Source organism: Conger conger, chromosome 2 (genome assembly GCF_963514075.1).
Source record: "Conger conger chromosome 2, fConCon1.1, whole genome shotgun sequence".
Classification (NCBI taxonomy): domain Eukaryota; kingdom Metazoa; phylum Chordata; class Actinopteri; order Anguilliformes; family Congridae; genus Conger; species Conger conger.
This window is the reverse complement of record NC_083761.1, coordinates 79,786,579-79,797,375: the sequence shown is the minus strand read 5'-3', so window position 1 is coordinate 79,797,375 and position 10,797 is coordinate 79,786,579. Positions and strand designations below refer to the sequence as shown.

The 10,797-nt window shown below is 46.1% G+C and overlaps 2 protein-coding genes across 2 annotated transcripts; both read right to left on the bottom strand.

The window, feature by feature from the left end:
• Positions 1 to 3,014: 3,014 nt before the first annotated feature.
• Positions 3,015 to 10,797, bottom strand: LOC133116835 (tubulin beta-4B chain-like). The gene is made up of 4 exons (XM_061226830.1): positions 10,623 to 10,797; positions 9,563 to 9,671; positions 5,066 to 5,176; positions 3,015 to 4,404 (listed from the first exon to the last, which is right to left on the bottom strand). Exons 1-4 carry the CDS (start codon positions 10,677 to 10,679, stop codon positions 3,347 to 3,349), a joined length of 1,335 nt encoding a protein of 444 aa, XP_061082814.1. The 5' UTR covers positions 10,680 to 10,797; the 3' UTR covers positions 3,015 to 3,346.
• On the bottom strand, positions 6,114 to 7,998 carry LOC133122937 (piggyBac transposable element-derived protein 4-like). Its single transcript, XM_061233223.1, has 2 exons — positions 7,313 to 7,998; positions 6,114 to 7,188 (listed from the first exon to the last, which is right to left on the bottom strand). The coding sequence occupies exons 1-2, from the start codon at positions 7,803 to 7,805 to the stop codon at positions 6,224 to 6,226; spliced, it is 1,458 nt and encodes a 485-aa protein (XP_061089207.1). The 5' UTR covers positions 7,806 to 7,998; the 3' UTR covers positions 6,114 to 6,223.

Sequence of the window (10,797 nt, the reverse complement as noted above, 5' to 3'; positions counted from 1 at the left end):
TACATTACATTTTAGTCATTTGGCAGACGCTTTTAATCCAAAGCGACTTACAAGTGCATAGGTTCAACCATAAGTCAGAGCATCACATCCAGAAACTAGCAAAATACACAGGAAATGCTGTTCTAAACATAGTTGTCATCAGAAGTGCATTTTTTTTTTTTTTTTGGGGGGGGTTAGACAAGGATAGGGATATCAGAAAGGAGGGGCAGGGGAAATCAGGAGGGAGGACTAAGGTAAAGTTTGAAAAGGTGGGTTTTGCGTCTGCGTCGAAATAGGGGGAGGGATTCTGCTGTTCTGACAGTGGTAGGCAAGTCATTCCACCACTGAGGAACCAGAACGGAAAACAGGCGTGAACGTGCAGCTCGACCGCCAGGTGCACGTAGAGAGGGAACCGTAAGGCGACCAGAGCTGGCAGACCGGAGTGGTCTAGCTGGGGAGTAGGGAGTGATCAGGGATTGTATGTAAGGTGGGGCAGTCCCCTTAGCAGCCTGAAATGCCAACACTAGGGCCTTGAAACGGATGCGTGCGGCAATAGGAAGCCAGTGGAGGCCAATGAGAAGCGGGGTGACATGAGCCGACCTGGGCTGACTGGTGATCAGGCGGGCTGCAGCATTCTGGACCAGCTGGAGGGGCTTGATGGCACATGCTGGGAGACCGGCTAGGAGGGAGTTGCAGTAATCTAGGCGGGAAATGACGAGCGCCTGGACTAGGAGCTGGGTGGCTTTCTCAGTCAGGAGATGACGGATACGGCGTATATTATACAGAAAGAACCTGCAGGTTCATCCCTCCATGTGGACTTTCTAGTTTACCTACTAGTTTAATACATCAAACTTATCGACCAGCAGAAGATGGGCGTGCCCCTAGAGCCAGGTTCTTCTCAAGATTTCTTCCCATCAGGGAGTTTTTTCTCGCCACTGTTTGAGGGTTTTCTCCCCATAAGGGAGTCGTTTACCTCATTTACCTCGTTTACCATTCCTGTAAAAGTCCTGCCATGTCTTCCATCCGGCCAGCTAATTTCACTGTCGGAAAAGCGTGGATTAAGTATAGTAAGTTTATTTTCTGAATTCCAACAAACAATATCATTAAGATGTTCAGCACTCTTAATACTGAACACTTAACCAACATCTAAAATATATTTGATGAGATTTAAATGTATAATTATTATTAGGAGTGACAATTATCAATCAGGGGCGGCATGGATGGTGTAGTGGGTAGCACTGTCGCCTCACAGCAAGGAGGTCCTGTGTTCGAATCCCCGGCGGCCTGTGGCCTCTCTGTGTGGAGTTTGCATGTTCTCCCCGTGTCTGTGTGGGTTTCCTCCGGGTACTCCGGTTTCCTCCCACAGTCCAAAGACATGCAGGTTAGGCAGATTGGAGAGTCTAAATTGCCTGTAGGTATGAGTGTGTGAATGGTGTGTGTGCTAGCCCATCTAAGAGGAAAATGTACTTATAATGAATTTGACCTTATATTGTTGAAAGCAGGGCTAAGCACCATTGTATTGTGATGTGAAAAGATTAATGGTTTTAGTCTCTTTTTTATGACACTAAACATGAATGTGTTAGGAGGTAATCCTGCTTAGCTATTGAATACCTCAAAAAAAAAAAAAACTTCACTTCTGCTTCCAACAAAATTTCAACTGTCCAGTTTCAACAATCATTATCTATATAAACTTTAAATGAATGATTCAAACTTAAAGTTTGAATTGCCCCATCCAATTACCCTGTTCCTCGCTCTAAGGCCATAATCTAAACACAAAATATCTTACATAACTAATTAGTGAAATTTTTCATGTGTATCGATGGCTGTGTATAAAACCACATATTAGCATACTACTCATATAAAAAAATCTTTTCATTGAAATGCAGTGTGAAAAGTATGCTTACTATGTGGTCTCGAACACAGCTTATGATTTGTGCCTTTGTTGCACTCTTACTCTCTGACTTACTTTAGACATACACATAATATTGTAATACAATGCCATTTCATGAGAGCTGAACTGTGCACCAAAACCAGCGATCTATATGTGGTTCAGTATGAACACGATGAAGTCACTGATTGGCCAGTGGCACCACCCACCTGGTTTCAGAGACCTAGAATGGCTGCTGGTCGAAAGGAAATCACAAAAAAACTGTTGAGGCCATCGACTTCTAGGTCTTGAGTTGTCATCTCTGCAGTGCACTCATGTTCTATATCTGTCTTTGGGCAGTAAGTTACCAGACTGCTAATCTGAAGATTTTATCTAGTTAGCTGTGCACACCAACAAGGTTTGGGGTAGACTACAGTAGCCTAAATCATTTGTGTAAAAAAGAAAAAAAGAAAAAGAAAAAATCAGCAACATGATTGGATTGAAACTCATTAAAAATTACAGGGTCAGTTCACCTCCTCAATATTCTTTGGTCCGAAGTGATTGATGAGATGAAGAAAACAGGATCCAACAGTACCCTGCAGCTCTCGGGCATCAGGGCCTGTTTTTAAAAAGCATGATTACACAGTTAGCTGGATAACTGCATTGAGAAAAATCCAGAACGACCCCAAATATGGAGCGTGGATTTAAGTAAATCCAGTGAACTCAGTAATCCTGCTTTTGCTGTGATTGCTGCTCTGATGCCCCTGGGTTGCAGACCTTTCGCCAAAATGTTCGGGTGAGTTTATGGCTTAATGCTGTCCTCTAGTGGTTCCAAAGTTTTTTGTTGTTCTAGGGTAGCGGCCCTGGAGAGCCGGTGGCTCTGCTTGGTCTTTGTTTTCACCTTAGAATCAGCACACAATTCAGATCCATGTAACCCGGCGAAGTGAGTTAACTGTGTACTCAATTGATGCTCTAATTGATTAATTAAATCCAGACTAACAATGAAAAACAGCCGAACCTGTGGTCCTCCAAGACCAGTGTCATAGACCTGTTTTAGAGTCTAATGTGCCAGTCTTATTGTAAAATCAATAAAATAGGCAAATGGACAAAAAGTCAATTAATAACAATTAAAAGCAAGAATAGATTAATTAAAACCCAGCTCAAAGAGTATTAATTTAGGTCTTTATTGCATGAAAGTAAAGCAACTAACGTTTTATTATTACTTGTTTATTCCTCCTGTTCGCTGATCATTATACTGAGTCACAGCGTGACAGTGAAAATTCAGCACTGATTCTATGGAAAATAGCACAAATAACAACAACAACTAAAAAAAAAAAAAAAAAACAACAATAACAAAAACGTCACCAATAACTCTTCCTACAATTATCATGAGCAAAAATGGGTGTGTGCTCTTCGGGTTAACCACAGGGAGAAGAGGGAGAACAGAGGAGAGGAGAAATATGGAGAAAAAAGAGGTGAAGGGAAGGGACGGAGAGAAGCTCAGGCCACTTCCTCTTCGCCCTCCTCCTCAAACTCCCCCTCCTCGGCGGTGGCGTCCTGGTACTGCTGGTACTCGGACACCAGGTCGTTCATGTTGCTCTCGGCCTCGGTGAACTCCATCTCGTCCATACCCTCTCCCGTGTACCAGTGCAGGAAGGCCTTGCGGCGGAACATGGCGGTGAACTGCTCGGAGATGCGCTTGAACAGCTCCTGGATGGCGGTGCTGTTGCCGATGAAGGTGGCGGCCATCTTGAGGCCGCGGGGCGGGATGTCGCAGACGGCGGTCTTGACGTTGTTGGGGATCCACTCCACGAAGTAGCTGCTGTTCTTGTTCTGCACGTTCAGCATCTGCTCGTCCACCTCCTTCATGGACATGCGGCCGCGGAACACGGCGGCCACGGTGAGGTAGCGGCCGTGCCGCGGGTCGCAGGCCGCCATCATGTTCTTGGCGTCGAACATCTGCTGGGTGAGCTCGGGCACGGAGAGGGCGCGGTACTGCTGGCTCCCCCTGCTGGTGAGCGGGGCGAAGCCGGGCATGAAGAAGTGCAGGCGGGGGAAGGGCACCATGTTGACGGCGAGCTTGCGCAGGTCGGCGTTGAGCTGCCCGGGGAAGCGCAGGCAGGTGGTGACCCCGCTCATGGTGGCCGAGACCAGGTGGTTGAGGTCGCCGTAGGTGGGCGTGGTCAGCTTGAGCGTGCGGAAGCAGATGTCGTAGAGCGCCTCGTTGTCGATGCAGTAGGTCTCGTCCGTGTTCTCCACCAGCTGGTGCACGGACAGCGTGGCGTTGTAGGGCTCCACCACCGTGTCCGACACCTTGGGCGAGGGCACCACGCTGAACGTGTTCATGATGCGGTCGGGGTACTCCTCCCGGATCTTGCTGATGAGCAGGGTGCCCATGCCGGAGCCTGTACCCCCGCCCAGGGAGTGGGTGAGCTGGAAGCCCTGCAGGCAGTCACAGCTCTCCGCCTCCTTCCTCACCACGTCCATGACCGAGTCCACCAGCTCCGCTCCCTCTGTGTAGTGGCCCTTCGCCCAGTTGTTGCCGGCACCACTCTGGCCTGCACATGAATGACATCAGTGTGAATAAGAGAGTGATCATTGGTCAGCGACACGTCAGTGCAAATTGTAGTTATTGGTCAGCATGACATCAGTACGAATCAAGAGAGTTGTCACTGGTCAGCAGGACGTGAGTGCGAATCAGAGAGTGGTCATTGGTCAGCACGAAATCAGTGTGAAACGGAGCAGTCATTGGTCAGTGCGGTGCAGGGATACTCAAATATGGCCCATGAGGCCAGTAGTCCAGCTGGTTTTCATTCTGCTCCTCCAATCAGGGACTGACTTAACCTGACACAACAGGTGAGTGCAATGGGGCGGTTGGAGGGTTGCCGGTTCGACCCCGCCCTGTGTGTGTCGAAGTGTCCCTGAGCAAGACACCTAACCGCGAAAATGCTCCTGACGAGCTGGTTGGTGCCTTGCATACCACTGAACTTCATGGCCCGATTTCAGCATACCTAGTATAGAGGATTGCACACAATATACAAAGCCTAGCCTGGTTATTTATTCTTTCTGCTGTTTGGAAGCACGTGTAAGTCACTCAGGATAAGAGTGTGTTTAATGGATGTAATGTAAGGCAATGCGAATGGATCTACCAAGAAACTGAAACAATGAGTAACGTGTGTATAATGTAGCGTGTAACAGGTGTAGCGCACAGCCACTCACCGAACACAAAGTTATCTGGCCTGAAGATCTGTCCGAACGGCCCGGAGCGGACGGAGTCCATGGTACCGGGCTCAAGGTCCACCAGGATGGCCCGGGGAACAAACTTCCCACCTGGAAACCCCAAATCCCAAAACTACTCAATTGCATATCCTATCACAACTTGTCTATGCGTGTGTATGCATGTGTGTGTCTGCGGTATGCTTGTGCGTGTCTATGTGGGTGGATGGGTGTTGCGTGATTGCTTCTATCTGGTAATGCACCCTTGTGTAATCGTCCTGGCATGGACTGTAGATCGAGGTAGGGACAGTAATGAAGTTTCCCGTTTTTCTCTCTCCACTACTTTGATTGGCCTGGTAGAGCCAATCAAATGAGCAGAGTCAAGCACTGCCTGAATTAGTAATGTTTCCTTACATAAGCATAAGCATAGTGAAGCCAGTCAGGACTCAGGAGGACTGTAGAGAGTAAATGTACAGCAAGGTCATCAGCTACATAGTTTGACTGAATATACCTTATAAGATACCACGTTATGAATTAATATCATTAATAAAAAGTGGTGCCGCAGTCGAAAGTCAGTATTAATGTCAAATTCAGAGTAGCCTACATTACAAATATACAGCAAGGACAAGCCAGGAGTTTGGAAACTAGCCAAAATCACTTTAGCAGCTTGCACAGGCTCCAAGCCTGTCTGTTGTCTTATCTGACTTTACTTTAAAAATATCTTGGCTTTCATGCCGTTTATATCTTACTTCAGAGTAAAAATATACATTTGTTTTTAAAGTTTTTAAATGTCAAGCTAGCACTGGATTTTCACATCGTTTGGAGGTTAGCCATCACTAGTTCCACGTAGCAACTACAACGTTTTGTGGCTACCATCAAATAAGTTTATAAAGACTAGACTATCGCTTATTAGCTTACTCAGCTAGATGACATTTTTATTCCCAATGGGTTTCCGTGATGAGGAAACAGCTAGAATCTCAAACACACGTTAAATTACGGAAATTTGATTGCGTTCAGTTTTTTTTCTTTTCAGAAAGAGATTACACAACCATTCAGATTTTAATGCATTTTACTGAAAGGAAAACATAGTAATAACATTCTTGAACTGGCCGTATTATTTCACGAAGCATTTGGGAGCCCAGTACATGCCTGCACATTTCTCTACTCAGTGCAAGCACGACAGAATGCCAGTCTGCAAGCATGGACGTTACAGATGTACTTCTCGCACTTGCAGCACATCGTGTTTGTTTTGCAGTCCTTCTTCGTCGGGCAGAAATAACATCTCCTCCGCTTGCCTGCCCTGACCGCGGCAGACGGGATCTCGGACGGAACGGGACCGTGCTCGACCCATTGGACGGCTCTCACGAGGGCGGCCGAGGTCGCCGTCCGTGGGACGTGCGTCCTCCTTTGGATGCGGGGGGTCACGAGAGCCCTCCCCAGCTGCTCCAAAAACACTCTCCTCTTGTTCTGCCCGCCGGCCATCCAGGTTGGGTTGACCTCGTTCCAGATGACGAAGGCGTCGTGAGCGGTCACGTCGATGATATTGTAGAAGATGGCCAGGGGCCAGCGGGCGGTCGCCTTCTTACAACTGTAAGTTCTGGTCACCTTCTCCAGGTTGTCCACTCCTCCTTTGTTATGGTTGTAGTCGATGACGATGGCCGGCTTCCTGTCCTCGCAACCCCTGACGTCAGCGTCCGTGTGCAGGGTGCTCAAGTGGACCACGCTCCTGTTCCTCTTCGGACAGTAAGAAAGAAGAGTGGTGGTGGGCGTGAAGGCAAACCTGGAGGACGCGACTGCCCTCCCCTTCATCGTGAGGACTGCAGCGGGGAGTTCGGGCTTGTTCTTCATGACCTCACCCACCATGGTCATCTTCCTCTTCAGGAGCTCCTGGCCCAGCTCGTATGAGGTGAAGACTCTGTTGCATGTAATATTGCACCCCCGCAGTCCTTTGGTCATGTCCAGCAGGGCACGCACGCCTCGACTCTTTTCCGAGGCTGCACTGGCCGCCCTTCCCGTGCACACCCGCATGTTCCAAGCGTAGCTGGATCGCGCATCACAGACCGTCCATATCTTGACTCCACACCGACCGGGCTTCCTGGGAAGATACTGCCGGAAAGGACAGCGACCTTGGGACAGGCATAGCGGAAAAATAGACTTACTTTCTTTATCAGTGTCATTGAGCATAATCACACAAAATGGAGTATACTTAACAGTGAAGAGCACCTCACGGTTTATGAAATTGTAACTTACCTCTGAATGGGACGAGCCGCTCGGCGACCGTCACTTCCGGCCCGGGGTTGTACAGACAAGGCAGACGCTCCGTCCACTTCTCCCAGACGTCCCTGATCGGTGCCAGTTTGTCCGGGACGCATTGCCCGGGTCTCGACTCACGGTTGTCAAACCTGATCATTCTTGAGAAAGTGTTAAAGGTTCTCAGGGGCATCGTGGCATGGAAAATGGCCCTTCCAGTTTCGGCACTCCAGAGACTGGCGGTGGGCTCGCCTCGGGCCCTGTACACGCCGGCTAATATCAGCAGGCCCATGTAGGCACGGAGGTCCATCTCGTCCACTGTCTTCCAGCCTTCTCCACACTTGCGGAAACCCTCCATGTTGGTCATCTCCAGGATGATTTTTTCAATGGCTGGCGTAATGAAAAGACGAAAGGTCGAGGCAATATCCCGGGCCTTGGAAACTGCTAAGGTAGTGGGTCCCGGGGTCATCCTTATCGCCCAGTGTGCACTCATTCTTCTTTGATTGCCATACGGTGATGATGACCAGGCTATCTCACCGTTCCTCGACCAACATGTTTCCCTTTCACCTTGACGGTCAGGGATTTCTTCACCTCGCGGTGATGTCTCATTATACTCCAAGCTGTACTCTTCCCTGTTGTCTTCTTCAGATATGTCCTCCACTTTTATGTCATTGTCCTTATTTTCCTCCTGGGCATCTTCGGAAAAAAATCAGGTCAATGACCTCTTGGGCACTGAACCATGCAAGACTTCAGCAAGCAGAGAAATGGGGGTACATGTGTGGAACCTTTATAAGATCATGTGATAATTTACCCCTGACTGTTTACTTCTGAGAGTAAACAATGTTTTCTCAAGATTAATTATTTTATTTTGTCTTCTATTATTTTATAATTGTGCATTTCTGAATGGAAAACATTTTTTTCTGGTGAGAAATAGTCAGGGGTGGGTGCTGCACATGCATGAGAGGCTTCTTGTTGTCTCATTCAAGCGTGAGCGCAAACATTCTCTCTTTCTGAGTGTGTGTGTGTGTGTGTGTGTGTGTAAGTGTGTGTGTGTGACTGTGTGTGTGTGTGAGTGAGTGTGAGTGTGAGAGTGAATGTGTGTGTGAGTGTGTGAGTGAGTGTGTGTGTGTGAGTGAGTGAGTGAGTGAGTGAGTGTGTGTGTGTGTGTGTGTGTGTGTGTCTGACCCACCTGGCCAATCATTCATATGAGAAATATATTTTTGTTGATAAACTAATTCATTTTGAAATTCGTCATAAAGTTTATATTGGCCATTTATATTTGATGTCATACAACAGACAATATACAACACAGATAAAGAACACAAAGACCTGGTAACTCATACTGCTTTCTATTAATCCAATTATCCAGATATTACAATAGGTGAAGTTACAAAGCATGAAGCCTATGAATGGTGGGTCCCAGCCTCGTGAATGCACGTTTAAGTTCTTTCATGATTTTTTTCCTTAAACCTATCAAAACAATGCAGGGTTGGTTCCGTGTCATTTGCTTCATTTGCCTCTTTAAATTGATTATTTAATAAATTATATCACAATAAGCATAATGTGGACATGGGACTTTAATTCTCCATGGTCTGCATTGATATTGCTAGCACAATAAAAACCTTACACAAGGAGCGGGCGGCATGACTGAGGTTAGGCTAATGCTGCATTTGTTGTCGATGGTATGTGTAAGGGAAAGCTACTTTTGAAAACAAGCCTTGAAAATCTGTTTGTTCTTAGGCTTTTGATAATGATAGTATTACATCACATGATTGTATTACTGTACACAGGTGTACAGTGCACCTATTTAAAAACAATTTTGTTAATTAAATGAACCCCCCCAATTCTTTTTTTTTTTTTTTTACAGAACCGAACTGAACCCAAACTGTGACAACAAAAATGTGAACAGGACCAAACTATTACATTAATTAAACAGTTATATAAATAAAATGCATTATTATTATTATTATTATTATTATTATTATTATGATTATTATTATTAGTTACTACTTCAATTATTCTGCAATTGCAGGGTCAAAAAAAGAAAATTGTATCCCTTTTTTATACAAATATTAATCGGGGAATGTGTAACTTTGTCTAATTGTAGGATCACTCCAGGAAAAGCTGTCAAATGTAATAATAAAAAAAATGAATTAAGGGGTTGTTCACTGCTGTTAAATGTGTGTGCTGTGTGCATGTGTGTGAGTGTGTAATGTGGAAGTGTGTGTGCGTAGGTGTGTGTATTCTCACCTGAGGCCTCATTGTAGTATACATTGATCCTGTCTAGCTGCAGGTCACTATCACCGTGGTATGTCCCTGTGGGGTCGATACCGTGCTCGTCACTGATCACCTCCCAGAACTGAGGGAGAGAGGGAGGGGGGGGTGTTAATTTCATAAAATGTCATATTATTAATCACACACATGCCTGCACACACACACACACACACACACACACACACACACACACACACACACATGTTATGAGTCCAAAAGATATCATTCACACATACAATAAATATAGTTATTTACTTTTTATTACAATAGATTAAGCCAGGTTAAGAAAGCCATTCTGAATCCGAGGACGAGGGAAAGACCGAGGTGTCATGAAGACAGAATGGACAGAAAACCCCATAGAGCAATACAGTGTTTTGATTCCTAATGCGATCGTGAACCATAGCCTACACCGAACAAAATAAGCACGGGGGTCGTTAAAAACGCACTTATCAGCTGGCGAAAAATAAATACCACAAATCAACGGATTTAGCAATAATGCTGCAAAGTAAGCATTTCGACTGAAATGGGTCACCGATGAGCTCCCATCGCCTCGGGATCCACGAAGGCCCGCACTAACAATGGCGACGCCGGTAAAATGTAACATTCCAATGCCAGTAGCCTACTTCAATTGGCTACAGCTACTGAAAATATTTCACTACCTGCGAGATACGAAGATTGATTGTTATCAATCAAGTATGATTATTAAATTCGCCACACACTGACTGCGTTCTTTGAATTCGGCGCTGCCCCCCATTACCGCAGAGAAAACACTCGCATAAATGAATAAAATGCAATTCAGCAGGGTGAGATTTAATCGCTCACTGTACAGGCGAATAGATTGTCGTCTCCCATTAAATTCAGGTTCTACGAGAAAATGATATGCATGCTAATATTTATGAATGGACTTATTCATTCTTTGCATGTAGCCTACCCATAGACACCGCCCACTATGCATTTGTTGTACGTCGCCTTCGATAAAGGTGCCCGGCAAATAAATGTAAATGTAGGCTAATGTAACCTCCTTGCTTTGTTTTACCTTGGCTCCGATCTGATTTCCACATTGTCCTGCCTGCAGATGGACAATTTCGCGCATTTTGGTGTTGGAAGCAAGGGGATTTAGAATTAAAAAGGTTCTGCGATGGGTCCGCTCCTGATGCCGGATCACGACGTCTGACGACGACGAGTCGGCTGATGCGCTCGTAGTGTGCTGC

Excerpts from the sequence above, each read along its gene's own strand:
- LOC133122937 (XM_061233223.1), bottom strand. The coding sequence starts at position 7,805 with ATGAGTGCACACTGGGCGATAAGGATGACCCCGGGACCCACTACCTTA. Across the intron at positions 7,189-7,312 it reads GCGGCTCGTCCCATTCAGAG|GTCGCTGTCCTTTCCGGCAG; the intron begins GTAAGTTACAAT and ends GCCTGTCCCAAG.
- LOC133116835 (XM_061226830.1), bottom strand. The coding sequence starts at position 10,679 with ATGCGCGAAATTGTCCATCTGCAGGCAGGACAATGTGGAAATCAGATC. Across the intron at positions 9,672-10,622 it reads GAAATCAGATCGGAGCCAAG|TTCTGGGAGGTGATCAGTGA; the intron begins GTAAAACAAAGC and ends TCTCTCCCTCAG. Across the intron at positions 5,177-9,562 it reads ATACTACAATGAGGCCTCAG|GTGGGAAGTTTGTTCCCCGG; the intron begins GTGAGAATACAC and ends TGGGGTTTCCAG.